This window comes from Enoplosus armatus, chromosome 6 (genome assembly GCF_043641665.1).
Source record: "Enoplosus armatus isolate fEnoArm2 chromosome 6, fEnoArm2.hap1, whole genome shotgun sequence".
Lineage (NCBI taxonomy): Eukaryota > Metazoa > Chordata > Actinopteri > Centrarchiformes > Enoplosidae > Enoplosus > Enoplosus armatus.
In genome coordinates, this window is record NC_092185.1 from 6,900,937 (window position 1) to 6,928,125 (window position 27,189).

At 41.6% G+C, this 27,189-nt stretch overlaps 2 protein-coding genes across 4 annotated transcripts; one reads left to right on the forward strand and one right to left on the reverse strand.

Annotated features, from left to right (window-relative positions):
- Position 1: 1 nt before the first annotated feature.
- kras (v-Ki-ras2 Kirsten rat sarcoma viral oncogene homolog) lies at positions 2-11,961 on the reverse strand. Of its 3 annotated transcripts, none has more exons than XM_070908068.1 (6): positions 11,734-11,961; positions 9,362-9,479; positions 8,239-8,417; positions 6,780-6,939; positions 4,975-5,099; positions 2,437-2,525 (listed from the first exon to the last, which is right to left on the reverse strand). In XM_070908068.1, exons 2-5 carry the CDS (start codon positions 9,470-9,472, stop codon positions 4,980-4,982), a joined length of 570 nt encoding a protein of 189 aa, XP_070764169.1. In that variant the 5' UTR covers positions 9,473-9,479; positions 11,734-11,961; the 3' UTR covers positions 2,437-2,525; positions 4,975-4,979. The 3 variants fall into 3 exon arrangements, 2 of the variants coding, with proteins under 2 accessions (XP_070764170.1, XP_070764169.1); XR_011597395.1 differs by lacking the exon at positions 4,975-5,099 and adding an exon at positions 4,520-4,617 and having other exon boundaries at positions 2,493-2,525; XM_070908069.1 differs by lacking the exon at positions 4,975-5,099 and having other exon boundaries at positions 2-2,525.
- A 3,051-nt stretch (positions 11,962-15,012) lies between these two features.
- On the forward strand, positions 15,013-27,094 carry LOC139286912 (ras association domain-containing protein 8). The gene is made up of 8 exons (XM_070907850.1): positions 15,013-15,204; positions 20,421-20,622; positions 22,535-22,918; positions 22,991-23,095; positions 23,135-23,334; positions 23,541-23,738; positions 24,752-24,884; positions 26,628-27,094. The coding sequence occupies exons 2-8, from the start codon at positions 20,520-20,522 to the stop codon at positions 26,747-26,749; spliced, it is 1,245 nt and encodes a 414-aa protein (XP_070763951.1). The 5' UTR covers positions 15,013-15,204; positions 20,421-20,519; the 3' UTR covers positions 26,750-27,094.
- Positions 27,095-27,189: the final 95 nt, after the last annotated feature.

Below are 27,189 nucleotides of genomic sequence, written 5' to 3' on the forward strand. Positions count from 1 at the left end.
GTTCCTCTTTACTTTGTTCTTTATTACACATTAAATAGGAGTGGTGAGATTCATGGCAAAAAATAGACTCATTTGAGATCACCACTCTACACTGCCCACAACAGGTGTGTTGTAAAGTGGTCATTCATTCACTTCCCTAGACCTGGACCCAGTCACACTCTCTAGTCACATACACAGAGCGGAGTGAAACTCCATTAAAGCAACATTCATTTAGACACACCAACGAAATGAAGCACAATTTACAAAATATGCACCTTTCAGTATCACAACTATACAAAGGTTGTTAAAATATGATCCAGGTATAAATGATACATTTCAGAAATCAGCTGTTGGCACGCAATAAAAGGAAGAGGAACATTTTAAACATTTCAGTAAAACTACTTTTGAAACAGTATTGTTAACAAGAGGGTTCCATAATTAAAATTGCATTAACAGTTATTATCTACTTCATGAGAAAAAAAAAAAAAAAAAAAAAGACTGGGTCAAAATTCATTACTCCTGAAAGCAAAATGCATCATGTCTGGATTTTCTGGGTCAATAACATTGCTCCCCGAGAACAGCATTTTGTGTGTCTCTTGAGCACACACACAGGACAAAGTAAATGTTGTCTCGGCTCTTTCTACCGTCTAAATGTAGCACCTAATGCAAACATAAAGGCAAATAAAAATCCCCAGGGGAACGGCTTGTAAATACAATGGAGAAGGTGAAATATGGGTTGACCTGGGAAAGAAACTAGGGCTTTTTCTTTTTTTTTATAAATTCAGACAATTTTCTCTAAAAACCAATTTTATGGCAATTATAGCCTCATTTATAAACATCAGTTCCAGTTACATCACCACGATACACAAGCTTTGTGAGAGAAAATGACAAATTATTTTGCTGGACAATCATTTCTGTTGAAAGGCAAGTGCACCAAACAATTTCAACACTTTAGGAAATGAATCCAAAAACCCTTTCAAAAGCTCCGTAAAAAAAGGAAGAATCTGAAGATCCATTTGGACAACATTTTTAACAACCTCTGTGACACCACACCAGGAGAAATATTCCTGAAAGCTGCTTAAAAGATGCATTCTGCTTTCTAGCCAGTCACAAGCCAAAGAGTCAACAGCTTAGGGAAAATGTGCAAGGCATGACACCTCTATGGCCGGCTACTAGAGAATCACGAACCCCCAAATTTAAAACCTAACCTAAAAAAAACACTGAATAATGAGCTGATAAAAAGGGTCCTCATACTGTTTAAATATGAATGACAGGGGAGCTCTTTAAATTGTTTTGTAACAAATAGCAATGACATGATTATTGTCAGCGTGAATTAAAAGCAATCCTGCAGTCAAGCCTTACAGTGAAGAAAAGCAGGAAATGTGTGACCAGTGAGGTCAAACAAGCTGATCGACATTAGATTGTGATGAGGCATGAATCCCTGCAACATAAAATGACTCTGGCCAACACAAAACCTGGCTGCTAGTCCCATTCGGTTATCATAAAATGGGTATCTTTGAATCCGTCATTGATCGAGCAAAAAATGGCCGATTTCTTTCTCACAGCAAAGAACTGATCACTTTACATAAACCTGAAAAACTAGAGTGTACGATGTCCACTTGGGTCAGAGTTCCTCATTGCTGGCTCTGCTAAAATGCATCAACCAGAGGCAGTTTGCAATACGCATGTCATCTAGGACACAATGCATGCAAAAAGAAATGACAAAAAAAACAAACGTCTCATGTAGGCAAGAAATCACTCCCCACACAGTACAAAGCATTGACATATTGCAAATCAATTAATAGCTAATTAGGGTGTTAAAACATTCGGAGAAGAGTAGGAGTTTGCATGCATACTTATATCAGTGACATAACTAAGTCATATCTAGAGATCATTAGAGATGGGGACATTACACAGTGGCTGGGACATTTGGATCTCATCTGGCTGAATGTTGGTCCTTTCTTCAAAAACTGTTTTGTCTACGAGAATTGGGATGAAAATTCATTCTTTGGCATCCCTTACTTAAAAAAAGGGCATTACAGAACTTTTGCAGGTCAAGACCTTTTAAGCAAAGGGGGGGAAAAAAAACAAAAAGTTGTTAATGAATAATTTGTCAAACATGAGTTGTGGTGCAATTAGCTCACAGCTCTGCAGTTGTATAAAATTACCCAAATCAACATCATCCTATAAAATCAAACAGGCTGTTGGACCAACACATGTGGGCAACTGGCACTAAACTGAAAATAAAGCTTATTGGTGTCCAGGTAGCAAATAAAAGAAAGGCAGAAAAATCAGGTCTGGTTTAGTATTCAGTATGGTGGGTATTGAGAAAGAGGCTAATAATTTAGTGTAATGTACAAAATGTATTACTTTAACTGTTCAACATAGTTCTTTTTTTTTTTTAGTCTGTCTTGAAAAGGGGTGATTATTCACATAAGTGTACACTTTGTCTTGGACTTCTTTTTCTTCTTTTTGCCCTCCTTGCTCATCTTCTCCTTATGCTTCCGGATTTCTCGCACTAATGTGTAAAAGGCATCATCAACGCCCTGGAGAAGAAGAAAAAAACCCAATGCATTAGTTACAGGTTTTCATTTTCATACCAGAATACCAAAAATCACATACATAAACAATAAAGACAAATACTATACAGCCTGGCAACATTTAAAAGGATTGACAATGTGCTTTGATTCTGAGGTGAAATTTCAAAAGCTGCTGAATTTAAAAAGGGTAATTGCACTCTAAAGAGATTAAAATCCAATCAACACCCCAACCTTTAATATCAAACTGATGTGTAGCCTTGACTTGTTCCACTGCCAAAGAAGCAAAACTTTGACCAAACATTTTCTATCTCTGGCAGTTTCATTTTATTATTTGAATTCTTTTTTCCCCAATTCAAAACCAGAAATTACACTTAATTCTCCAAAAATCCATTTGGATAATGTCAAAGTCCATTTTACATCAGTTTTAACCAAAGCTGTACTGTGTACATCAGAGTGCAGGTAAATTCATCAGTCCAGTTTAGGCTACGTGTGACACAGCTGAATTAAGTACAGCTCAAACAGAACTGTAATGTCATGTACTTCAGAGTAAACGTCAGCAGTGTTCCCACCGACAACACACAGACAGTAGCTGCAGTTAAATGAGCCAATTTCTTTCCCTCTGAATGTAATGAATCCTATTTACAACCCCAACAACATGTTTAAATGGCCACTACATAAAATGTCAGAACAAGTTGTCCTGTTTACGTTTGCAATAGTCTGTGCAGTCCGCCCACACAAGCAAACTGTAAAAAAGAAAAAGAAAAAAAAGATGGACCTGCATCGAGCACTTGGCACCAATACTGGTTTACTGCTGTGGGTTTGTACTGAAGCAACAGTTTTATAAAAATATTCTACTAACAGAGTTACTGAACAGAAGGCGAGCCTTCTGTTTATCTCCCTAAAACTAATAAACAAACTATTTGAAGATGGTTCCCCTGGGAAAGATGCAACACTCGGAAAAGTGGTATAAAACTCTCAAACAAATAAAAAGGAGAGAGAGTGACACGTCTTCCTCAGGTGAACTGCTTTGATTTAAGTAAAGAAGTGTGTGATATTCTGAAAATGAAAAGAAATGGAAAACACAGTTCATAAAAAAAGGTTTTTCATTTTTTTCTCCACCTTTGAATGGGCCAATTTATCCTGACTGGAGTTTTTAAATGAGGCTTTTATACTCTAACTGAGCTCTTATTCTTATTATTAGAGAATTAAACGGCTCCATGTAAATGCAGCTAGTGTCCGTTGATGCCAGACTGAGGCAAGTACACAAGTACTACAACAGTTTGTATGGTGCAATAAATGTGATGATGATGATGATTAATCTGCAAGGAGCTGCAGAGCAAAAAGCCTGAGGTCACTTCAGGTTGTGACAAAGACAGCAGGAAAGGAAAGAATAAAGACTAAGGGATTTGTGACCGCAAGAAAAACTCTCTCACCCACAAAACACACACAATTTTTGTTCACAACATATCTGCCAGTTCCTTAGACCACGTCCTCCTTGGAAACATTTCAGCACATGATTTGCTCCCAGATTCACCATAATCTCCTTTGATCACAAATGTTGGCTCACCAGCCCAAACCCCTTTCTTCACGTTGATTTCAGCAGATCAGGACGCTTTCACACTGGTAGTTTCGTCCGAATCCGGGAATGATTCGCTTTGATAATATGAACGATTTTTTCTGAACATGAGTGCAGACCAAGAATCCTTCGCCGAGTCAACCTGAAGGAGGTGGTCTGATTGGCTTTGGGCCAGCTGTGTTATTGCTTCCATACAGTCAGAACGCAATCCTGTTTTTCACAGTGAGAACTCTTCATTTCTCCTGTATTTTAATCAACAAAAGACGACGGATAAAATACCTCAAGGGTGCACGAGCAGCGAACAACAACAAGTTGTTGTCGTGTTATTTTTTTTTCCTCCAGTGGAGTTGTAATGAAGGTCTGCCTGTTTTTGGGGGTTTGTTTGGTTTTTTTCTGCCCGTTCAGATAGTTGCGTCGTACTTACGTGGCTCTGCCTGCCTGTACATCAGTTTCCATTTTTCTTGCATACGTCTAAATGCTCAGTCATCATTTCCTTGCGGAAACGAGGGTCAACGCCTGTGCCTTGATGAGGGAAAGAATTACGCAAACGTACGCCTGGATTAGAAGAAAACCAGACCAGCGGGGTTAGCGAAAGTAAACGAACCCAGTGTGAAAACGGCCTCAGATAATAATCAGCAATGATACACAGAGACACTGAAAAGGGAAGAAATCATCAGCTATTTCAGCCTCCTGTTAGAGCTTCACCACAGCCCCAGTAGAAACCAGCAGGTTAGCTTTGAGAACCCATGAAGCACCAGCTCTTATTGTGCGTCTCCTCCCATTGTCTTCTCCACAATCCCCACCAACAACACACACACACACACACACACACACACACAGATACACAGAGCTGGTGGGCACGCGGCTGCATACACTTACCCCTTTCACATCACAACACACTTTTTAAGCTTGACACAGCGAGGAGTCTTTTCTTCCTTGCTGAGCTTATTGAGCCGGTACAGCCTGATCTCCCGTACCAGAGTGTAAAAGGCATCTTCCACTCTCTGCAGTATGAGACACAACGTCCCTCAATGTTGAGGAATACAGGAGGACAAACTGTATGGGTGCATGTGTTACAGCTTACAGATACAAAAGGAGCAAAGCAGACCAATGTTTTGAGGTGGGTCTACCTGCAATGTCTGGCCGGCCCTGTCATCTACATAAACTGACACTCCACCCAAAATCTATGAATACCGAACACTCACCTAATGTAGACTTGAAAAAGTTTGTGGCTAGATTGAATTCCAATGGGGACGGTTTTCACGGCAGAAAAAAAAAAAGTATTGAAGCATACTTAAGAGATGTCCCACTCAGTATGTTCCAAATAGTCATAATTTTGCCAAAATGCAGCCAAATACACAGTTTCTGTGTAACGCTTTCGCCCTCGTTGAATCTCTGAAAGGAGCTGTGTATTTAGCTGTATTTTGGCAAAAAAGATAATTGTTTGGAACATACTGAGCACACACATCGACAGTGAAGAGGTGGATTATGGCGCACAAGTGGTTTGAGAATTATAATATTTCATTTTCATCATGTAAGTGTCAACGTTGAAATCAATTTAAACTGAACTATAAAAAAAAAACATGCTATAAAAACAGCCACTTTTTAAGCCTACAGTTGCAAAACAGATTAGAGTGGAGTATCTCTTTACCTGCCTAGCCTAATATAAAAAGAAGAAGTGCATGCATTAGGAGCATATTTTGATTGTGCCTTATTTCTTTTCCAGATTTCCAAGAAAAGCCAGATGAAATGAGATTTGGGAAACACTGAATGGTTTTGAATGCAAGAGACAGTTGCTGGTCCAACAGCAACAGCACCGTGTGGGATAGTGAATTATTGGTACACTCAGGTAGGAATAGGTGAACAGAGCTGTAAGAAATCAATCATTGTGGAATTAATTTCCCCGCACCAGAAGGAGCCGTGATTCACCCCAGGTCAGAGAGGCCAGGAAAGGGTGTGTTTAAAGATCACTGCGTCAGCCACCTAAGGCCATGCTCACAACACACACCATTTGATGCGACGGAGCCACAACAAATCTTCCAACACCCAGTCACAGTAACCGGTAAGCAGAATCATCAACCCCCCCCTGAGTAATTACCGACAGTTTGTCCTGTCATGCAGACTCCTTGACACACGTGTACTGATTTGCTGATTATTTATAATGCAGGATCCTTTGCAGATGGCCCTAATGACGATGTAATTTCAAATATCCATAATAAAGTAGCATGCAATGATTACATTATCACCCATAAATAAAACATTCAATTAACCAAAGAGGATTTAATGATGCGCAGCACATTGCCTGAGACATTTCCAAGCAATGTTATTATAAAAAAAAAAAGAAAGAAATTAGAGCCACTGAATGTGACACAAATCAACAGCACCACATGACTCAAGACTTTAACTTTTCTTGTGATCCAAGTGGCAAGATTATAAAGCCGTAGCAAGCACACTTAAAAATTACTATGAGCTTATCTGGAATCACAAAATTTGTTTTCAAAGTGAAATTTATAGAAGAACTGCAGTGTCCATCAAGCCAAATACCCCCTGAGACCACAAGCAACTTCTCACCATTCAGCATGCTCTACAGACCTGCAGTGGAATACTCCAGCAGCTTAGTGACAGACTGAAAAGTTCAACTGTTTGAGTCTCGAGGGCGTGGCCGACTCTGGCTGGACTCTCACCTGTCTGGTTTTGGCTGAGGTCTCAATAAAGGGAATGCCGTAGCTGCGTGCTAAGTCCTGAGCCTGCTTGGTGTCCACTGTCCGGGACGGGAGGTCACACTTGTTCCCCACCAGCACCATTGGGACGTCCTCAGAGTCCTTCACCCGCTTAATCTGTTCTCTGGACATTGACAGACACAATAGAAATTTCATTAGATTTTAATGCAACTGAGCTAATATTCTGAGGGCTTCTTACAGGGTTCGTACAACTTTTTAAGAGTAAAATTCTAGCACTTTTCAAGCACTTTCAAGGTCCCTAAAACTCTCCAGACTCTCAAAGCCTTTATCACCACATCTAAAATTGTTACTATAAATGCCATTGCGAAAAATAGGTTTACAGAATCCCTTTATACCCACAGCAATCAATGTACACTGTCACTTTGTTTATTTTACCAGCTGTTCATATTAACTTTGATTATATGTTTTGATCATTATCATTTAATGCTTGCTAAGACGCCAGGGGAAAAACAAACAAATATGACAACAGGGTTGCTTCATTTTTAATATTAAGAGATTTTTGGTTTACATGTGTGACAGTGAAGATGAAACACCAGATTATGTTAAAAATCAAGCATTCTTCAAGAAGTACATTCGAATTCAAGCTTATTCCTAACCTTGAAAACATAACTGTTAAAATTAAGCATTTTCCCAAACTTTCAAGACTTTGTACAAACCCTGTACTTAATGTGATGTTAAACCACTTTTATCTGTTCAGAGCAACTAGAATAAAAGGTCATAAACAGAGTAAGAATAAGGTCATCATTTATTGTGTGTTGCAGCCCCTTAGGCCATTTACACTTGCATATATTGCAATTATCACATATATTCTGAATGTTAAAATTCAGAGTTCCCATAAATGTCAAAAAATATAATTAAGAATTTAAACTTTGACCTTGTGACAGATTTTGGTAAAACTTATAGGTCACAGTTCTCATGTTTAAATAAATTATAAATAATAAATAAAAGTATTCTGTCACAGTAAAATTTTATGAGGATGCAATGAATGATGACATTTAATTATCACTCAGCTCTTCGTTACACTTTCCCAAATTGTGCGTGTCGAAAGGTCACATACACTAATCAAAAAAGGTCATCAGCCATGAACAACATGGCGCGGAGAAATAAAGTGACAAGGGATATGAGAATTAAACCACCACACGTAAAATCTTGTGACTTTTCTAATGTATGTATTTTTTTTTTTTAGTTGTTTGCCTTTTATTAGACAGCGGCCAGTAGAGAGCTTACAGGAAATGACATGAAACAAAGGTTCCCGGCCGGACTCGAACCAGGCATATTGAGAGGACATGGTCAGCACCTTATACCCTTAGGCCACCCCGAAATGGTATCCCTTCTAAACGTGATTAAATCTCTGCCTTCACACGGGGTCCAAAGACGGCAGACGTTTCATCTCTTAGCTCACCTATAGTGGTGAATGTCCTCGAAGGACTTGGTGTTGTTGATGGCAAAGACACAGAGGAAGCCCTCCCCTGTCCTCATGTACTGATCCCTCATGGCGCTGTACTCCTCCTGACCTGCAGTGTCCAGGATGTCCAGCAGACACGTCTCTCCGTCGATCACAACCTGCTTTCTGTAGGAGTCCTGGAAGAGGAAGAGAGTGACCAGAACTCTGGGATTAAGTGGGCTGAGGGTCCACATAGCAGCTTAATAAAAAAAATAATGGCGATGATTGTCGATGACATAATTAAATAATTATGAATTATACTAATTATAAGCATTTTTATATGTGGTATAATAGAGTGCAACATTTTTAAAGGTTGTTCATGATTTCATTTTACATGGCCCCTAGCTGTATTAGAATAACAATTAATATCACAAGAGATGGAATATTTATACATAACATACAAGAAAAACATACATGTTCAACAGAGTGAACTGTGGTTAAAAGTAATATCATAATGTAGTATAATGCCTTTTTTATTATTAATTCAAACAGAATTGTTTTTATCGTTCCATCATGACGTGATTGCATTGACATGATTTTCCTGAAAGATGCCACAGGACTGCATTTAATTGTTGCCCTACTCTAGCTGTAGTAGGGCACTCCATTTTCCAGCAGACCTCAAATTATAATGAGGTCCTAATTTCCACTGTGCCAAAGCACTCCAGCTTTCCATCACACTGATGGTCACACTCGGCCTGATCCAACACAAATAATTACTGTCTGATCCAGTGAGCGGCTATTGTTTCAGATGTTATCTTGTATTCAAATAATCTATAGTGGAGCTCTAACCTGCAACGGCACATCAATAATTGATTGAAATTATAGTGAGACGGTGTTCACTCAGCGTAGGCTGGCCCCCTGAGAAAGCAGACAGGCAGGCAGACACGCATGAAAAGTTATTAAAAACCTGTTTGGTGTCTTTTTAAGACTTAAACCAGAAGAACCTGCTGCAACTCCTTTTTTAGAAGAGTTTCTCCTTGTACTGCCCCCATACCAAAATACACACAAAACCATGGATACAGTCATGGACTTGAGTGCACACACATATTCACACATACGTGTACACACAAAGTTTCTTTACCTCAATGGTGGGATCATATTCATCCACAAAGTGATTCTGGATGAGTTGAATAGTAAGTGCGCTCTTGCCAACGCCACCAGCTCCCACCACTACCAGCTTATATTCTGTCATGATTCACCTGTGGGACCAAAAAAAAGCACATTATACTCAACAGACACAGACATCTCTCATCTGGCACAGCATCAATTCAACTGGGGCACCATCAAAGCCTTAAAAAGGTTAAAAGTTTAGAAGTGTATTTCACTGATGCTTAAACCTCTCTGCACTCTCAAGAGGTTATATTCTGTTGTGACTGGATAAAACTATTTCCAGTAGTGAAGTGTCACTTTAAACAATTTAGTCAACTAGCTCCATTTGCAGCTCCTCATTTCTGTCTGACACGCTGTCGGCTTGCTGGGAAATCTACGTCCTCAGGAGAGGCCGAATGAGACAATGTCAATGCATCAATATCACTTAGTCATAATGCCTCAACTATTCTTTTAATGACACTGCTGATTCAATGGAAAATTTCACACCATTATCTTTGCTTTCAATTTAGAAAAAGCTTGCAGTACACCTGCAAGAGATTATGTGTGCAAATGAGGGAATATAAACACTGAATGAATGAAAATGAATTCATCATAATTGAATTTTAAACTGTTCTGTGACACAAAAATAACTTCATATCACAAATGATCAGGTACTGAAGTAAAAAAAAAAATAGGATAGAGATAAGATAGTTGTGAATACCGTGTTTATGTAATCAAATGTCTAAATCCAGCAACACATTCAGTGGCATTTTCTGAGTAGCAGCCACAGAACAGAAACTAACCCCCGGCAGAAATCTATGACATTACATTAAGGCTCCAAAATTGACAAGCAACTGGGAGGCTCTCTGCTGTCTGACTGCTTTGTGGAGCAGCACCCATCAATAGTGGCAGCTGGCCTTTTCAGAAGTTACAGTACATACTGCTCACAGCTCCGCACAGCCTGCAGTCAGGGAGGAGCTCCACTGACTATCATTGCCTTTTCAAGACAAACAAAAACGAGAATGTGGTTTGATAGGTATTTGGCCGACAAAAGGTATACTTTTACCATGCGTGTTAGTGTTTGCAGCACTTTAAAATGCTCCCTGAAATGATCAAATTCTGTGATTTACACATATTACAGTGAGGCATTAGGAAACAGCCTTATCTTTACCTGAGCAGATAAGACTATGGACAATGTCACGGGCCGTTCAAGCAATACTTGTCTGCCACATGCTTGCCATGCCTGAAGAAATACTATCACTTTTCATCTTATAAAGCCATGAAAGTGCCTTTGAATAACTGAACGTAGTACAAGTGCAGTTAACTGTCAAGTCTATTCAGCAGCAGACAGGGATGTAATGGAGGAATACAGTTAATTAATGATGCAATAATAAGTAAACTGGTTTTCTAACCCTCACTGGTGTTGTAGCAGAGTTCAGACACACTGATTCATTCAATGTGTTGCCTCACACTGTGGTAAAGTTATGATGTTTAAATGGAAAAAAAACATTTCCTGACAAATAACTATGCCAGTCATAGTCGCCTTATGTTGACATCATCTGGATGGCATTGTGTATCCACCTTTTTATGTATTAAATCACTGACAACAGGGTTATACTCGAATAGCAAACTACATTTTTACATCAAACCATAGCACACCAGGAGAATCACCAACACGGCGAGGACTAATGGAGAAATGGGCGACTGATTAGCAGCCATATAAATATTAGCCTACTTTGTAACAGTGTGTCACCTATGTGAATTAGCCGAGATTAAAACAGGCCTCCACACTTTTCAATGAAAGCCCCTGCCCTGTGTTCAAGCAGGCAACAACACCTAGAGCTGGCTTAAAAGTCGACAGGAATTTGATTTAAATCCACTGCTCTGTGCCTGCGGGGGTTGCCAGATTGGTAGTGTGAAAACCTCCGAGCACTTGTGTTTAAATAACCAGGCTGCTGTGCTGTTAGCTAGCTTAGCATTGGTGCTCGCCCCACAGCCTCAAACGTAAGCTAACTAGCCCCTATGAGCTAACCCGGTGTGATTTACGAAAGGAATCAATTAAGGCAGCGTTGTCTGCACCGTGTGCCCCGGACAAACTCGGTATCATTCATTCAAAAGGGGAAGGGTGCAGATTTTGAAGCCGCCATTGACAGGCTAGCCCAAAGGTCTGCATTGCAGGGCCAGACGTTAGGTTAACAATTGGGCGTAGTTTGCACTCCCAACGAAAACGAATATCTCCACTATAATGATATTGCTCAGTGGTTACACAGCGGACACACCGACCTGTGCACTAAATTAGGGAGCACAACGTTGCAGCAAACCATAAAGCGAAACACACGTATGAATCGTATCCATTTGTTTTACCTTTTAGCGAGTGGAGTTCCGCGTCCGAAGTAGCGACCAAATAAGTCAAGCTGATAATCCTCTCGTTTCACACGATCTCTGCATTTCCTATTTCACACCAAAACGCCCGCATTTAAGTCGGTCTACCTCGTTTCAGAAGCCAAGCGGGAACATGCAAAAAAAAAAAAAAGTGGGCAAATTAATCGATTGAACTTTCCATTTGATCCAGCGTCCGGCCTAGCTGCTCAGGTTGGCCTCCTTAAAGCGAATATGGGCGGATACCGGGGCGCACTTTACCCAGAAAGCATAGCTGGAGACTTCAACCGGTTTGGGGTATATCTCTCGACTCCAGTGTCGCAATGTGTGCAGTAAAACCCCGTCTTTTGTCCTCTGTAAATATATTATTGCTGATTTAGACAGGTTTAATTTACAACTATAGATGTATATAAACCCGGATTACCACATTTAGTGATGTACAAGTTGTGTATGTGCAAATAATACTACTTTTCTTTTATTAAATCTCATTGGAAGCCAGACTGAGGTATTCCTGTTTATGCTTTAATGGTCACAAACAAATTTGTAACTATATAGGTCACATGGTGTCAGTTTCAGGACGTCTCCTTTCAGCATCCTGATCTCCTGCTCCTGCCTGCTGCAGAGTCAACAAAGCCTAGGGGGCGACTCCACTATATATAGGCTCTAAATATAACTGAACTGTGCTGGAGGGACGTCATTCCCAGGCAAGGAAATGATTTGCCAATCCCTTGTCAGTTTTCCAAAGTGTTCACTAGGCTGCGTCCTGCGCACTATATGTGCAGAAACACATGCGAGGCTGGTAACAAAACACCGATCCAAAACTAAAACCCACATTAAATAAGGATGAGCAGGAACATGTATACATTAATCTAATAGTTCACCCCCCCCCCCCCCCCCCCGTATATATATATTTATATTTTACTACGCGGGTCAGTTCGAGGGAATGTCTCTTTTAAATGACCCAATAACCCTACGATTAATATTAGACGGACACTATCCATGAAATCTAACAGCAGACAGCAATAAAACAGCAAACACAAGAGGTATAAAAGAGCATAAATACAACAACAACAACAACAACAACAACAACAACAAAAGACGATACACTATTTTCACTTCAATACAGCACAAACGCTAGAGGTCACTGCTGACTTCTTGTCTGGCAGCTCTCCAGGCTGCACAGAGACCACAGCATGTTTGTCATTTAAAAAGAAGAGTTGAAGGCCAATCTTACGTTCAGTGTTGTTTTAATTAGAAAGAAAATGTGGACAGGCCTACCACTTAGGCTAGAATTCATTTATCAAAGGTATTTAATGAGCACCTATTGTGTGCAGAGATTATAGTTTTTTAAGACATTGGTATTCACATTTTGTGAGAAGATACCTGCTTCTTTTATCTACATATCAAAGAAATGCACTAATTACATGCAAGACGACCAATTAATAGAATTGTGTATTATGCATTATTAGAGATCAAACTATCCAACAGGAAGCAAAAGTATGTAAAATAGAATGTACCATAAATGTTTTTACAGTTAAAGTGTTCAATTATTTCACATCAGGATGGAAATATTCTTCACAAAGTCTTCACAGACAGAAATTTATATCCCTATGGATATACAGTCCTTCTGTAGGTTTACCTGTAGATACAATGCACACAAAAACTTCAATGCAAGCAGGATTGAGTTCAAGATGTCTTCTTTAACAATAGTATTTGTTTGAAATTACTAAAACCGTCAAAAAATTCCACATCCTAGAATACACGTGAAAAATAATTGATTTAACAACAGTACACCTTTTATTACAGCAGACATTAGCAGTAAAATCACAAGTGCACCTGATAACAATAATGGCTGTATATCATTTAGGCAGGGTGACTCACTGGAATGGCTTACTGCAACAATAAAGAGCCATCATTAACGATAGTAGTTAGCTGTGGTTAAAATGTCTGCTGGGACAAAAGGTCAATAGTGGCATAGTTCTGAGAATGACTTGACCAAAGATTGAAATCGTAGTTATGAAAGTGATTATTTCGCTTTTGTAAAATGCAGACAGATATTTCATGTTCAGAGAATAAAACTGTAATCCTGACCTGTAGTCTTTAATCAGACTTGATGACTAAGAGCACTTAAACCTGCTGATTACGCCACCCCGAACTCCTGGAAACCCAGCAGATTGCTGAGAAAAGCCACATGAGGCACTACATGACAGTTCCAGCTGACATTTTAGCACAACAGGAAAGTCTGTTCTGTCACAAGAGGGCAGTAAGCCTCCATTTATACACAAACCCATTGTCAAAGGTTCATCAGATGTTCCAGTTGAATGTACTGTGTGTTTTAGTTCATCTTTTGTGAATAACTTTTGAATGCATTTCTGTGTCAGGAAATATATGTTTTTTGTACATTTTCACCTGTGTAAATCCACTGTTTAGAGTGGCCAAAGTAGTGACTGTTTTACATTAATTTCTTTCATAATGTGAAACAAAACAAACGGATTTTTATGTCACTATCCAATAAATTCACAATGAAAGACACTTTGTGTGTTCATTTTACATGGAAGTTATCTTACTTTGCCTTTCTGTGATGCCCAATATGATGTGAAACATGTCACTGTGTTTCATCTGCATGGTATTTTTTCACCATTTTAATTTCAGATGTATGTGTTGTAATTATGAGTCATAGTTTTTCTATTTTTATTTCTAAAGAGTAGTTTTTAGGCTGTTATTCTGCATCATCTTTGAATGGACGCACAACTGTCATTACTATGAACCACTTTCACAACATCTGCTGAAACAATCGTTCTTTAGATCCTACAGGAGATTCAACTCCTCTTGTTCATTAACTGTAAAAGTAAACTGCAAATTTATATTTAGTTTGATGTATTTCGTGATATTTCTGACTTTTGATGACTGGGTTGACTCTGCCTTGCTCACACATATCCACTGCTGATGATTTCCTATTCAAGTATTTCAATATTTTTAATAATGTCAGCATCTACATGGTCTCGTTCTGCTGTTCAGAGGTCCTGCATGTGTAAAAGTTGGCTCAAGGTAGCCCCCCCCCGTCGGAGTGTATTGCAGCTTTAAACAGTCCACAATGCCTTGCGGTGTCCCAGTTCCTCTGCGATGTATTTACCAGCAGGAGTAATGAAACGGGGAGAGGGGCTTTTTCCGCAGCTTGTTGGTGAGACCGCAGAAGAGTAGCGCACAGAGAGGGCACACACAAACTTTCAGACAGAGGACCAAAACGTCAAGTATCTGTTTTTAGTGGCGTCGGTCGCCATTTATTGTGGGGGGGGGTTTGTCCAGCAGTCAAACGTTACTTTGTCGCAGTTCGTTGGAAGTGATTTCCTGGGCAATGGTGAAGAAGGACACATTTTGCGGAATTCACGCCTTTACCTGTGCTTTCACCCTGAACTTCACTTCGGATAGGCAACACTGAGTAAAGGCACCGTAAAGGTAAGACCGTTACACGGACCTGGTGATGGCAGACTGTGCTGCGGCTGAAGCCCGTTGTAGTTGTGAGGCTGAGATAACGGAAACATTTCTGTAGTAGAAGAGTTGGGCTACTCTCTGAGCCCGCTACAGCCCATTATCGCCATTTCTCCAGCCTCGTCCCACTCTACACCAACAATATGAGGCAGAGGTGCAGTGTAATGCTTAAAGGTACTCGTGTAATATGTCTTTCAGCATGTAAAGTGCCGAAATGTCAAGCTAATGCTGCTTTTAATGATGTCTTTATCTGTTAGTTTGAGACAGAAGATCAGCTCAAAGCGTTTTTAGGTGCTCTCATGACTTTATTATCTTGCAGTGTTATCTTGGAAGGCCCAGATGTTTTGTTGAACATTCCTTTTTTTCTCCACACTAGTGCCTCTCATCAGGTTCAGCATCTTCTGTAAAAACAACGAGCTGTCGTTGTCTTAAAAATCGTGACACGTCAAATAATCATGAGAGAGTCTAGATATAAAATCACCTACAGTTCATTCTCTCTAAAGCTCCAGTGTCCTACACTGCTTACAAACACCAGGTGTAGCAGAACCAACCTGTGGAGTTGTTGCACTTCAGCCAAGGCTTTATGTCTCACAGTCTTCTGCTTTGTGATCTTAGACGACTGCTTTAGTCTAGAAATGGAAAAATGTAATTCAGTTATTTGTTGCATTTAATGTTGTCATTGCACCATGAAGACCAGGCAGCAAAGAACTACCTGCAGACGGGAAAAATACAAACGTTTTGTCACTTTTTGTATGTGGCTTCTATTACAGCTGCTGCTTTAAGACCATTTCAGTTCTATAAATGCTCATATGCAATAATGTGATTCAGCACCAGATGATGTTTTACAAACCACTATAACATGTAAACCTTGGTCAGAGGCCCCTTGTTGCCCCGCTGTGCTGCTGCTGAGCCTCTGCCCCCGCTGCAGGAGAGCTGCTGCCTGCCCGGCTGGCTCTTCAAAGCTGGCTAGTGAGCAGTGAATATGGCAAGGGAACAAAGGCGGCATTAATGCTGGCTGAACGTGCCGTCCAGATGTTCGAGAGCCTGCCAGCACTGACCTCCCAAATGGGGGAGGCTGCTCCAGCGCCTAATAGTTTAATATCAGCCAGGCAGAGAGAGAGAGAGAAGGAGGGGAGGCTTGCTCCAGGGCAGGGGCCACTGGAGAGCTCCCAGGAGCTGAGGGTGATGCCTGTAGCGTGACTGGACGAGGGTTTAATCCCAAACACCCCGATCTTCAGATTGGAGCTAAAGCGAACATTTGGAGTTTGAACTGAAATTCAGAGGAAGTGCTGAGCAGTGATTGTTCCATCTTTGTGTATATTTTGGGGTTACTTTGGTGCTTTAGGTAGCTGGGCTTCAACACACTTTCAAAACGCGTTCTCAAAATGGTTACACATAAAAAATGACTAAGATACACTCCCTTCTGCTAAGAAATGTTGCAACTGTCTGATAGCCTCTGATTAAGTGATGGTACAATGTCACCTTTAATTACTTATTGATGAACTGTATTGCAGGCATTAAGTCTTGTCATTGTGTAGAGACGCAACTGAGACTCTAAATTAAGGCTATTAAGAGACGTTTTTCAGATATGCCAACATAAGACTTGCACATTTCAATTATTCTGATTGTTGCAAACACACGTTTGCTGATCTTTTAATGATTATCCAGTGAAAGCACACTTCAGCTTGGATGCAGTTCGTTGAAGTGTCATTGCATAGCTGTTGCCCGTACCCATAGCTTTCTTGTTTCTTAGTCACGGCCCATTGCATTCTCACAGCCCAGGAATGCATACCCTGGATGTTATCAGTTTCCACTCTACAGGATCAAGGCAACAGTCTTTGCCCTGTTCTGTAATGTTTACATTTGCAGAGGGTATTGTACACGGTCAGCCTGGCATACTGATGATGAGGAACTTCTTTGTCTGGTTCCCACTGCTAGACCCTTAACCTTTAACCACAGGGGTCCCATCTTTTCAGTGTTGTGTCTTACATTAATGTTATACTGTTACCACCCCCAATGTGTTTTAGGCCCAGGGATTATACTGGGCTGTAGCACTTGATGACAATCTGGAGGAATTGAAAGCCAGGAAAGAGATTTCTCCAGTTAGTTCCAACCGAGTCACCACCAGTGCCTCCACAATAAACCAGCGTCTGTCTTTGGCTCCTCACCGAGATCCATTTCACAACAGATCTGTTACCAATTACAGCAGAGTATAAATCGCAAGTAATTACATGTTGCTCTACAGGGAGCGCAATTTGAATTAAAGTTTGGTTAGCAATAGGCAAGGAGGTTTAAGTACTAGAACAGACTGCTGTCGCTCCAGTCTGCAAGAAGTAGCCCATTGTCTTTAATTAACAGCAGTGTGGGGGAGTTTTGCATGTCAGAAACCTTCTATAATAAATTAGTCACTAGTTTTAATTAGCTACTTGGATATAAATTCCTTCAAACTCACAATGCCTAAACTTCCGAGCTTGGTTAAATGGCTTTATTGTTTTCCACCTTACTGAACAATGGTCAGCAACTTTGGAAAGGAACCAGGGTGTAATAGCGTCCATTCTTGGAGGTAGTACTTGTGGAACATTAGTGTTTTCCTGTGAGATCATTTCTCTCACTTGCTGCCCTACAGGCTTTCTCCTAAGTCGGGCTCAGTCTTGGTTTTGTTTTAATGTAATGAATGCCCATTTTGTTTTCCTCAAATACCCCCCTTGTTCAGCAAACTGCTAAACTGCGCGATACTCAGGCCGGTTCGTGATGCTTGACAGACTGTAAATCCCCCAAAGAAGGAGTGCCACACTGAAGCTCCTACAGTAAAAAACTCCTATAGTATTTTTTCACGGTGTTGGAACACCCCCAGGAGCATATGGTAGGTTGTTTACACCAGCAGCCAGTCGAAGCCTTTTTTCTGCCAGCTCGGTGTGCTCTTGTAGGCCTGGAGGATCGTCATCAGCAGCCGGGCGGGCAGGCTGCTCAGTCCTGCTCACACACCCCACTGCTCTGAGAGGAATGCATCTTGAGTCAACACCACTGAACCAATATGAGACCGAAACAAAACGTGCTCTGGACTCATGAGGAGTTTGATGTTTTGCTGCAGTTGATCATCTCTCAACTGAGCTTAAATAGAATTCGCAGGAATTTAAGGCCTCGTCCGTCCCATGAAATGCCTTTCTGGCACAAGGCGATCTGCACAAATCAGAGAGCGGGCATCTCCCCAGGCTGTGGCTCTGACAGGCCCGAGGAATGGAGCTTGCAGAGCTCAGATGGCACGCTGCCCTGCACCGCTGTGCCTGTATCATCAGTTGGGGTTTCTGGGTTAATGTTAATGAATATAAATGTTACGAGTCTGGACCAGAGCAGGTGACATTTATGAGTGCCCCGCTGAGTCTTGGTGAGCTTGTGCAAGGAAGACGCATTGAATCAGCCTGTTTGTTTTGTCTTCACGCCACGTGAAATGTTTTGGTTGAAAAGTTGTCACTGTGTTTTGATTAAACACGTTTTTTTAAATATACAGTTATACAGTTTTACAATATACAGTGTTCCAGGATTTACACGTGGTCCTTGTAAATCCCTCTGAATCAGTGTTATAGGTAGTATTTTTTTTAGGCACTTTCCCCTTCCCCCTTCAGAGTATCCAAACCTTCTCCCTGGCTGATCCACTCGGCCTGCTTTGCATCAAGACCTACTCAGTCCCTATTACTGTTTCCACATCCTGCTGGAAAAAGGGTCAAACAAAATGGTGACAGTGTTTTGGGTCACTGCAGAAAAATCTCGCAGTGTGCTTGTGTGTGACTGTTTTCCTGTTCCTCTCCATCCTTCAGCCCTTAATGCCATTTAAGGGCAGTCTGAATGAAGGACAAAAGCACTTTCCAACCAGCTGTGAATACGCCAAGAATAGAGTGATCAAGAGCCAGGCCACTGACAATGATGACTCACGCACACATACAAATGCACAAACTGTACATATTGGATTAATACAAAATGAGACATGCATACATTGCATTTGTGCACTGAACACACACTCGGATCTGAGTCCCTAAACCTCCAATAACCGCCGGAGGTTTTGTTTTGTTTGTAGAGCTAAAATGATTTATCAGTTTGGCAATTGACTGGAAATGAGAAAACTATTTTAATACTCTATTAATCCTCATTTCATTTATCAAGCAAAAATCTCAAATGTGAGGATTTGCTGCTCTTCTCTGCAAAACAAGCTATTGCAGATGTCACCCTGGGCTTTGGGAACTTGTAATGGGTATTTTTGACCTTTTTATGAAGTAAACAATTAATCAGTCAACTGGAAAAGTGATAGAATAACCAATAACAACCAGAATCATTAATTGCCTCTCCATCTGTTTGTCTAACTCGACAAATGTTACCTTGCAGCACAGCCTAATGTCTTAACCATATTTAGAAAAGCAGTTGGTGGAGGGTAGGACAGGCTGGTGTGGATGACTTTGTGAATGAGGATGGGGAGTACGTGGGCTGGGGGAGGAGGTGTAATTGGTGGGGGGTTGGCAAACAAAAGGACCTTTTGACTCAGTAGTGGAGGTGCAGTGAAGGTTAGATCCATGGAGAGTGATACAGATCTGGGGACATGCCATTCATTCTCTCGCAGTACACTGTCCTTGAAGAAGGTTTTGAAGGATCGCTCCCCTTAGATGGATATTTCATGTACTGTGTTTATGTCAGTAGTAGTAGAAATCAAAAATAAAACCGTACTCTACTCCCTCGTGTTAGGATACATTTTCATGCCTTTCATGCCTTTCATGTCCTCTCTCTCTGCGTCGCTGAGGCAATCTTCCTGCTGCTGTCTTCGCTGTTTCCATGTGATCCTCTGTACAAAAGCAGGAACTGGACTTGGGAATGTCTGCTGGCAGACTCTTCCTGCACCCCCAACAGACATGTACCTATTCATAGAGAAGAACAAAACAACAGCATTATGGCCAGCTGGTCCTGGCATGCCTGGTTGTACGAGTCCGTTCTCAACCGGACAATCCTTTTTTCATAAGCTACCGCTAAAATAGCCTGACTATATCTTATATTTTCTGCTTATTTGACTACTAGTAGGTGTTACCACTGGTGGAACTGCTGGCATCTCTTTATCCTTTGAGGCGACTGAGCATTATAACTGTGGCCTTGAGCACATCCTGACTAACTGCTTCCTGTTTCCACTTGTGTTTCCTCCATAGTGAAGTAGCCAGAGGGGCTTCAGCTGCCCTGCACCACTGGAGCCTTCAATAATGTCGGGGCCAACACACCACAACCGGCCCCCTCGCTTCTGACCCAACATGGAGCTCAAGGTCTGGGTGGATGGAGTCCAGAGGGTCGTCTGTGGGGTCACTGAGGCAACAACCTGCCAGGAAGTGGTCATTGCTCTGGCACAGGCCATAGGTAGATCATTCTCTACTATGAAAGCACACCTGAGATACAAGCAGACATGTCAGAACTTTCTACTGAGTTGTGTTTTTGACTTCCTCATGCTGGGAAATTGGATTCAGGTATTATTAATTCCAATAAACTCATACCCAGGTGATTTAAAACGATGCATCAGTTACTGGATTGACTGTTACACACAAGAATCACCTCATAGGTTTCGTTTGGTTTTAGTAATCCTCGTGTTTCCTGCTCACATGTATGAATTAATCAACTGCTGTCAGTTCAAATCCAGAAATATGTTCAGAACAGCTGTGTTTAATAACATTGGTAGCTAGCTATCAACAACAAGCAGTATTTCTTGTTGGCAAACAGTGTTGTATACTGTACACCCAAGGACTGTATACCTCTGGTTTGGTGGTTAAATTACACCACTGATATAAGATGACTTTCTGGTGTTTTGGTTTCACAGGGAACATTAAATGACATGTCTGACATGACATGTTTCCACAGCTGCCTTGCTAAAGTCCTGATCCAAAGCTTGAACTGCTTCTCCACATCACACTCATGGAGTGCCGGTGAAATTCAGGCAATGCATGTGTTTAGAAAAAGGAGCAGACAATCCAGGCTGTTGGCATAATTTAAACTGGTGAAATTCAGGTAGAGCGTAGATTTTTGTGTGCTAACTCTCTGTGTGTTGCCCTACCAGTGTGGACAAAATCTGCTTCATGTTATTAACACTGTATAATACTTCCATGTTGGCTACACCTCCATCTTAAAGTTGTTTGTACAAGAGGACAAAAGTCATTTGTTAAAAAGGACAGACTGCTAATCTAAAGTTGTCTCTTATGTAATGCTTCACAAGTTCTTTGTTAGTGAGCATGTTATTCACTTTCATTGCATTCTGGTAGTCTTTTACAGTTTTCTTCACACATAGACAATTTGAAAGTATAAAACAGTTGAGGCATCAAGTGCTTTTTTAAGCATTCACCACAACTGTAATAAGGCTCACCATAATGCCAAATTGCCTTTTGTTACCTGAAAAGAAGTCCTTTTGAAGTAAACAAGTATCTGAGTCTCCTGCCTACATGTTAAGCTCCTGCTGACATACGGTGGGTTATAGTCAGAGGCTTTATTGGTACTTTCATAGATACAAGCAACCCCCCTTTCCCATATGGCTCCTTCAGGAACGGGGTCTCTTGAGCAGACTGTATTGACATCACTTCCCACAAAGCGCAGGGAAGAAGGAGGGAAAGTCTGACTCATCCCTCAGTCTCCTGCCAAACTGAGAAAGCAGCACTTCTGAGCCCCCTCCTCCTCCTCCTCCTCCTTTTTCTATTAAAAACATATATACCATGTTAAGTGATCAGACATCAATATTGAATTAGTACTTTGGCATTTTACAAGGGTTTCTGTCTACACATGACCTCAAGTGTTTGGGTGTCTAGGTTTTCTCTAAACAGCATTAAGCAATGTATTTCTTATAAATATTGAATCAAATGTAATGTGAACGGGTTGCTCGGAGTGCTGAACTTACTGAGAAACACCCAACACTGCAGATCTATGCAGCTTTTAGCTGATTGTTTCCAGCCGGCATTTTTGCTGTATGTTTGAGACTTAAGGCTCTCACCTCACTTGTATAACTGAGCTGTTTTCAGAAACCACACTCAGACAAGCTGGTTGAAATGTGAACTTCTCAGTTGTTAGGTGGCCAGAAACATGAGTCCCAACAGGATGATAATGTTGCTCTGTGTTTGATAAATGTATAAGAAGACAGTTGTTTGCTAACACGTTATCTTAACAGTTTCATAAGTCTATCATGGCTGTTTCTGTGAGCTCATTTCTGAAGCTTTAAATAAAAGTCAACATCCATGGGATTTAGCATAAGAGTGTTTTTAATAAGTGTGTTGATTTGTTGTGTTGTTCACAGGTCGCACTGGGAGATACACTCTGGTAGAAAAATGGCGGGACACTGAGCATCACCTAGCCCCTCATGAAAGCCCCGTGGCTTCTCTGAACACCTGGGGCCAGTATGCTGGTGACGTGCAGCTGATCCTGCATCGCACAGGCCCCTCCCTGACCGAACGACCCCCCTCAGAAGGACCCCCTCTCAGGGGGCCTGAACGTGGGCTGCATCGGCAGAGCCTCCCTCCCCTTGCAAAGCTTCGCCATCCCAATGATCGTTCCCTTCGCCGCCGTGAACCGCGCCGCAAGTCTCTCACGTTCACCGGTGCACCCAGAGGCCTTAGAGAGATACTGAGCGGAGGCCGAATCGGCGAGGCTGAGGCTAAACGAAGACTCCTCCTGGGAAACGGTGGAAATCACCACCATGCCGGACCAGCCATTGGAACTGCATCGCCTGGCCTGTGGGCCTGTCGCATGGAAGATCTGGTCAGACTGGTCGGCATACAGAGAGAGACTCTCAATGTGCTGGAGAAAAAGCTGGAGGCCTATGAGGCCGAGCTCCAGGCCTGGGCTGAGGGGCGAGGGGGTCGAGGTGGAGGGGGCGTTGGGGACCCAGGTGGAGGAGGAGGGCTGATAGAGGAGATCGTGAGGCTGGAGAAGCATCTGAGGAAGAACGAGGTGGAGATGGAGGAGGAGGAGTTTTGGGCCACTGAGCTGCAGATTGAGCTAGAGAGTGAGAGACAGCTGGAGGAAAGACTGCAGGAGCTACGTGGACGCCTGCAGGGCTGTGAACTGCAGATTGATGAAAAGCTGGCAATGGTACAGGTGTGCTATGTGTGGGAGGTTTTTGGGATGTCAAATAAAAAAAACAGTATTTTAGTAGCAAGTTTTGGGAAAAGATAAAAATAACCAGCTAGTAGTAATAGTTGTTCAGCTATTACCAGTTGTTCTAGTGATGTTTGTATATTGTAGGAGGTGGTTTCCTTCTTTTGCCATCTATCCATCATCTATTTCTGTCTTTGTCCCTTCAGGGTGTAGAGGCAGGCCTGGAAGAGGAACGGCTACAGAGGGAGCGGCAGGAGACCCAGTGGGTCACTGAGGCAGAGGCCCGGGCTCAGGTCCTCAGGGTCAAAGCAGAATTGAAAGCCCAGGAGAGACAGGCTGTCCAGCTGGAGAGCAGCTGCAGAGCTGTGGACCGGTCGCTTGGACAAAGCAGCAAGAAACTGCAGGTGAGACATATGCATGCATTCGAGTACATATGTTTCATTGCCCCCAGAGTGCTGCAGGGTGAATTGTTCCTCACTGTGATGCTGAATCTCTGCCTGTTTAAAGGGCAACTCCACCACTGTTCTTATTTTTTTATACATCAAAGTCTGTTTACAGATCTTGGAGAGTGCTACTGCATGTGTGATTTAAAAAGTTTTGTGCCTCCCAGAGGAAGCTGCATGAACTCTGATAAACTGGTTGGGTGAAATGGAAAAAATCTGGGGGGTGTGGATTTACAAAGAAGTGAGTTCACCAGACCTCTTTAGCCCTCTCCTCACCTCTATTTGAGGCTACATTAGCAGCTACTAGCATAACACACCCTAATCTCAGGCAGAACTGTTGGTCGAGTTGCACTGTGGGAAATGTAGGTGCCAGGTTTTGACAAGGAAGAAGACTACATGGAATAAAAAAGACAGACTGAGTCCAACAGTGTTATAGTAGTGCAATGCAAAATTGGTGGAGTGCTCTTTTAAGTATCAGTCAGTTTAGAAACAATAGAATATCACAGAAAATGATAAGGTAATGGTCAAATAATGCTCATAATTTGCAGAGGTTTATGTCCGATTTGTTAGCTGTATGTAAAATGGGGTGCTTTCTGGTGCGTTTTTCAATTATTCAAACACTAAATTAGCTAGACAAATGTAAGATGCTCAGTTTGTTTTTTCAATCTGACAAACAGGGTGAGACATGGGTTAATAAATGTATGAGGTATGACACTGTATTGTAGTTGGGACTACGAGTGCCAAGTAGTCGATTTGTGTCTCACTTACATCACAGGCGGTGTCACGTGGGATTCAACAAAATGATGATAAATACAGTAGGTCATGTTCATGCCAGATGTGTTTTGATCATGTTCGTGTCTGGACACACGTCTCATACAAGCTGTTCCTGTTGATGTCAGTCAGTTTCAAGATGCTGGTAATGCTTTCGTGTTTCCTGAAGAATCACTCACTCACTCTCTGCTGTTTCATTGAAGGACATGCAGCACGAGCTGGAGCTGCTGACCAAGGAGCTGAGGCAGGTCAACCTGCAGCAGTTCATCAAGCAGACCGGCACCAAGGTCACGGTGCTGCCGGCCGAACCCACTGAGGATGAAAGTACTCACAACAGTCACGGTATAGGTAATATCATTTTGTAAACATTGAATGGGTGGATTTCTCTTGAGGAATATCCGTTGGAGTTAGACATTAACTCACGCCACAGGACATGCTTCTAATATAAGAGTACAGTCACATATAGCGTTATGTATCTCTTGCTCTTGACATAAATGACGAGTAGGGAATTGACCTTGTCGCTGCAGTATGTAGCCGGTGACATAGGGGTCAGTTGAGTCTAACTGATCTGAACTGGAATTAAACTTAATCATATGTCAAAGAACATGCTGTCTGAGGATAAATGTTGCTCTTTTGTTGCCGTTTCATGCAGTTTGTCAGAGTCTGTCTGTGCATTAGTAAAGTCATTCTGTTCCATCAAGGCGCTTATTATTTTTCTACCTCACGTCTTGACAGCCTGCTGAGAGAAAATGACTCAGCTTAGTGTTCAAGTGTCACTGTGTGTGTGTGTTGTGTGTTGTGTGTGTGTGTATGAGAAAGATTGTGATAGAGAAAATGGGGAGGGGGTGGGCGTAGTGGAGAGTAAAGTATTAGTTTTTACCCACTCCAGTGGCAATTATAGTCTCCATGCCAACAGCTGCCTGGATACTGGCAGACCTGGCGTCATTCATTCACCCTACATCTCTGTCCATCCCTCCCTCCTTCCATCACACTGTCCCTCTATCACATGCTCAGCAGTTTCTGTGATGGGCTCATTGGACCAAAGCTCTGTCACCCTACAGGAGGCTAGCAGAGAGCTGACACATAAACAAAGGGCGCTGGATAATGGGAGAGCTGTAACAATGCAGTCGAGGCTATCCACATCAACTATTGGCCAGCTGGTTGTTCAAAAACTTAACAGTAATATAGTACTAATGAAGTATTTAGTGACAAATAGTAATTAAGATTGACTTTCAGGAACAAGTTTGAGGTGAAACCACAGCAGTGCTTTATGTGTTGTAACCAGAGACATAACCACCAGCTTGTAAAATAAAGCTTGGAAGCAAAGAGCTGGATATCCAACTCGCAAAAAACAAAGTTTATAGGCAGAAACCAAAATGTACAAACTTAAAAAATAAGCCTGCCATGAATGTGAACATCCAAATGTACAAAGACTAAACATTTGAACATTACAAGTTAAGCCTGTTTTTCCAAGCGCACCTGTGAATAATTTAGTATTCCACATGCTCACTGCCTTAAAAACTGGTAACTTGTGCTAATAAATGAATTTTAGTGCGTAAACGCTGTATATTGGATTTCATGTTGCACTTGGATTTTAGAAAACAAAAGTTCAATCCAGTCTACTCCTAAATGAAACATGGAGAGGTCTGTGGAGAAACAAGTGGTAGCAGTAACCGTGATGGTTAACAGTTTACGCCTCCTTGATTGATTTTGTGTTCAAATCTGTAACCGTTAACACAATTGTAACTTTAATATTTAATACTTTAATATATACTCTCCAAAGATGACATGTACTTCATCATGGTATCGGTTAAAGCAGTAGTCTCTTTATTAAACATAACGGTGATAGATTTCAGTTGTGAAGAGTCATGAATTGAGTGTTGATGTCCTTCTAGTAACCTTCCAGTTCATGAGCGGAAAATCAGCAAGCGCTTTTGTGCCTGGCCATAAAATTCAGTGTCTGTTGATTCTCTGCATGGCTCAGTACTGCCCCCTGGTGGCGGAGACATCATGTAGCATGCACAGGGCTCTGTATTTAGATTATGTTTCTAATTTTCTCTCTTTCATGCGTTTTCTCAGATTTAGTTCCCCTGACTGGCTCCCTGAAGCGCCCCGTGTCGTCGCACCCGATGTCCAGTCACCTCCGGGTCCTCCACAGCCCCCACAGTTCTGGCCTGAACCCAGAGGGGATCTATGTTTGAGACAGTTCTGCTCGGAGGGGGCGCATCACGTGCCCCTTACAGAGCCCATTTCACTCCAGAACACATTTGTAAGTGGATATCTTTGTACAGGTTACCTCAGTAGCACACTTCTATGCACTGTTGTCTCAATTGCCTGAAGGAAAACGTTGAGTGTGAAGACTCAAATAGTGAAGGAACGGTGTTGATCTTTAAATGGAAATCATGGAGCACTTGATGGGAATGAAAGATGATTAGAATGAAGACAAACACATGGCAGCGGCACCACGTGTCATGGGTGCACCGTCTCCGAACATATTAGGACTCTAAACATCAGGCTGTTGTGGACTTACATATCCACTTAATGTACTTTTACTCTCACTTTAGTACCTGCTGAATGATTTGTATTGTTTTCTCACTAGCATCATGATTCAAAACTATTGCCTTCTGAACAGTATCCTTGA

Bases quoted from the DNA above. Each gene is read 5' to 3' on its own strand.
- kras (XM_070908068.1), bottom strand. From the start codon at position 9,472: ATGACAGAATATAAGCTGGTAGTGGTGGGAGCTGGTGGCGTTGGCAAG. The intron at 8,418-9,361 runs GTAAAGAAACTT...TTCCTCTTCCAG, and splicing joins AATATGATCCCACCATTGAG to GACTCCTACAGAAAGCAGGT. The intron at 6,940-8,238 runs GTGAGCTAAGAG...GTCAATGTCCAG, and splicing joins GAGGACATTCACCACTATAG to AGAACAGATTAAGCGGGTGA.
- LOC139286912 (XM_070907850.1), top strand. From the start codon at position 20,520: ATGGAGCTCAAGGTCTGGGTGGATGGAGTCCAGAGGGTCGTCTGTGGG. The intron at 23,739-24,751 runs GTGAGACATATG...GTTTCATTGAAG, and splicing joins AAAGCAGCAAGAAACTGCAG to GACATGCAGCACGAGCTGGA. The intron at 24,885-26,627 runs GTCACGGTATAG...GCGTTTTCTCAG, and splicing joins GGATGAAAGTACTCACAACA to ATTTAGTTCCCCTGACTGGC.